The sequence below is a fragment of the Fragaria vesca genome, linkage group LG5 (assembly GCF_000184155.1).
Source record: "Fragaria vesca subsp. vesca linkage group LG5, FraVesHawaii_1.0, whole genome shotgun sequence".
Lineage (NCBI taxonomy): Eukaryota > Viridiplantae > Streptophyta > Magnoliopsida > Rosales > Rosaceae > Fragaria > Fragaria vesca.
Window position 1 is genome coordinate 9,404,183 of NC_020495.1, and position 1,535 is coordinate 9,405,717.

Consider the following 1,535-nt stretch of genomic DNA (forward strand, 5'->3'; position numbering starts at 1 on the left):
ATGGATAAAACATGGATGCTGGCAGACAGGAGGTCACTAAGGTTTGAGATAGGATTTGAAAATTTTCTTAAGGTCGCATCGGATAATGCTAAGGACCCTAATAATATACCTTGCCCTTGCTTAAAGTGTTGCAACAATGGATTTGGTTCTATACAGTTCATTAAGGATCATGTCTTTTTTAATGGTATAATGGAAAACTATGACCGTTGGAAGTGGCACGGAGAATGTTCTTATGCCGCCAGACATGGTTTGAGTGAGGGTTCTGAAACAGTAGAAATGAATCCAGATTTAGGGATAGAAGTAGATGATGTGGGTAATGAAGATGAAGAGCTTTCGACAGACTCGAATGAGTTTATGCAGTTTGTAGAGGATGGAGATAAGCCTCTATATCCTGGTTGTACCAAAGCAACCAAGATGAATGGTTTGATAGAAACCTTTAATCTTAAAGCAAGGTACGGACTGTCTGATTCATGCTATTCAGACATTTTAATATTGTTTGGAACTCTGCTTCCCGATGGGAATGAATTACCTGGGTCTGTTAAAGAGGTCAAAAAATTTTTGTCCACATTAGGGATGGAATATGAGAAGACTGATGCTTGTCTAAATGACTGCATCTTGTATAGAGGCTTGCATGTTGCTGCTCAAAGATGTCCAACTTGTACTGCATCAAGGTGGAAACTAGCAAAGGACAAGTCTGAGAGAGTTGGGGTGTCTGTAAAGACATTGTGGTATTTTCCACCAATCCCAAGGTTTCGAAGGATGTTCCAATCGACATTTTCTGCTAAGCAACTGACTTGGCATGCGAAGGGCAGAAAGAAGGACGGAATGATGAGACATCCAGCGGATTCTCCAATGTGGAAAATGATAGACACTAAATGGCCAGATTTTGGTATAGAACCTAGGAACCTTAGACTTGCATTGTCCTCAGATGGGTTTAACCCATTTGGTGCAGCAAACAGTAAGTACTCTTGTTGGCCGGTGATTTTGGTCACCTATAACCTTCCTCCATGGTTATGCATGAAGAGGAAGTACATGATGTTAACTTTGTTAATTTCAGGACCTAAGCAGCCTGGAAATGACATTGATGTCTATCTGCAAATGAACTGAAACTTGTCGATAATGAAGTTTCTGAAACCATTAGGTGGCTGGCTGGTGGACCAAATACGGAGGTCCCTACTTTCCGTGGTTACCACGTGAATGGGGTTGATTTCAACACTAGGGAGCGAGACAATGTTCGATCAGTTCAAAACAGTGGGGTTTTTTTGGTTGCCGATGCAATGCAAGTTGCTAGTGCAAGGGATAAAAGGCCAAGAACTAATGATATGGAGTTCTATGGCCGGATTCAACATATTTGGGAGGTGGACTACTACAAGTTTAGGGTGTCAATATTCTTGTGTGATTGGGTGGAGTCATCTAGGGGCGTCAAAGTCGATGAACTTGGGTTTGCTTTGGTTAAACTAGATAGGATAGGGCATTTAAATTATCCTTTTGTCTTAGCTACCCATGTTAAACAAATTTTCTACATAGAAGACCCC

At 41.2% G+C, this 1,535-nt stretch overlaps 1 protein-coding gene across 1 annotated transcript; it reads left to right on the top strand.

Moving 5' to 3' along the window:
* Positions 1-1,107, top strand: LOC101307021. Its single transcript, XM_004301169.1, has one exon. It carries the CDS (start codon positions 1-3, stop codon positions 1,105-1,107), a length of 1,107 nt encoding a protein of 368 aa, XP_004301217.1.
* The last annotated feature ends 428 nt before the right edge of the window (positions 1,108-1,535 follow it).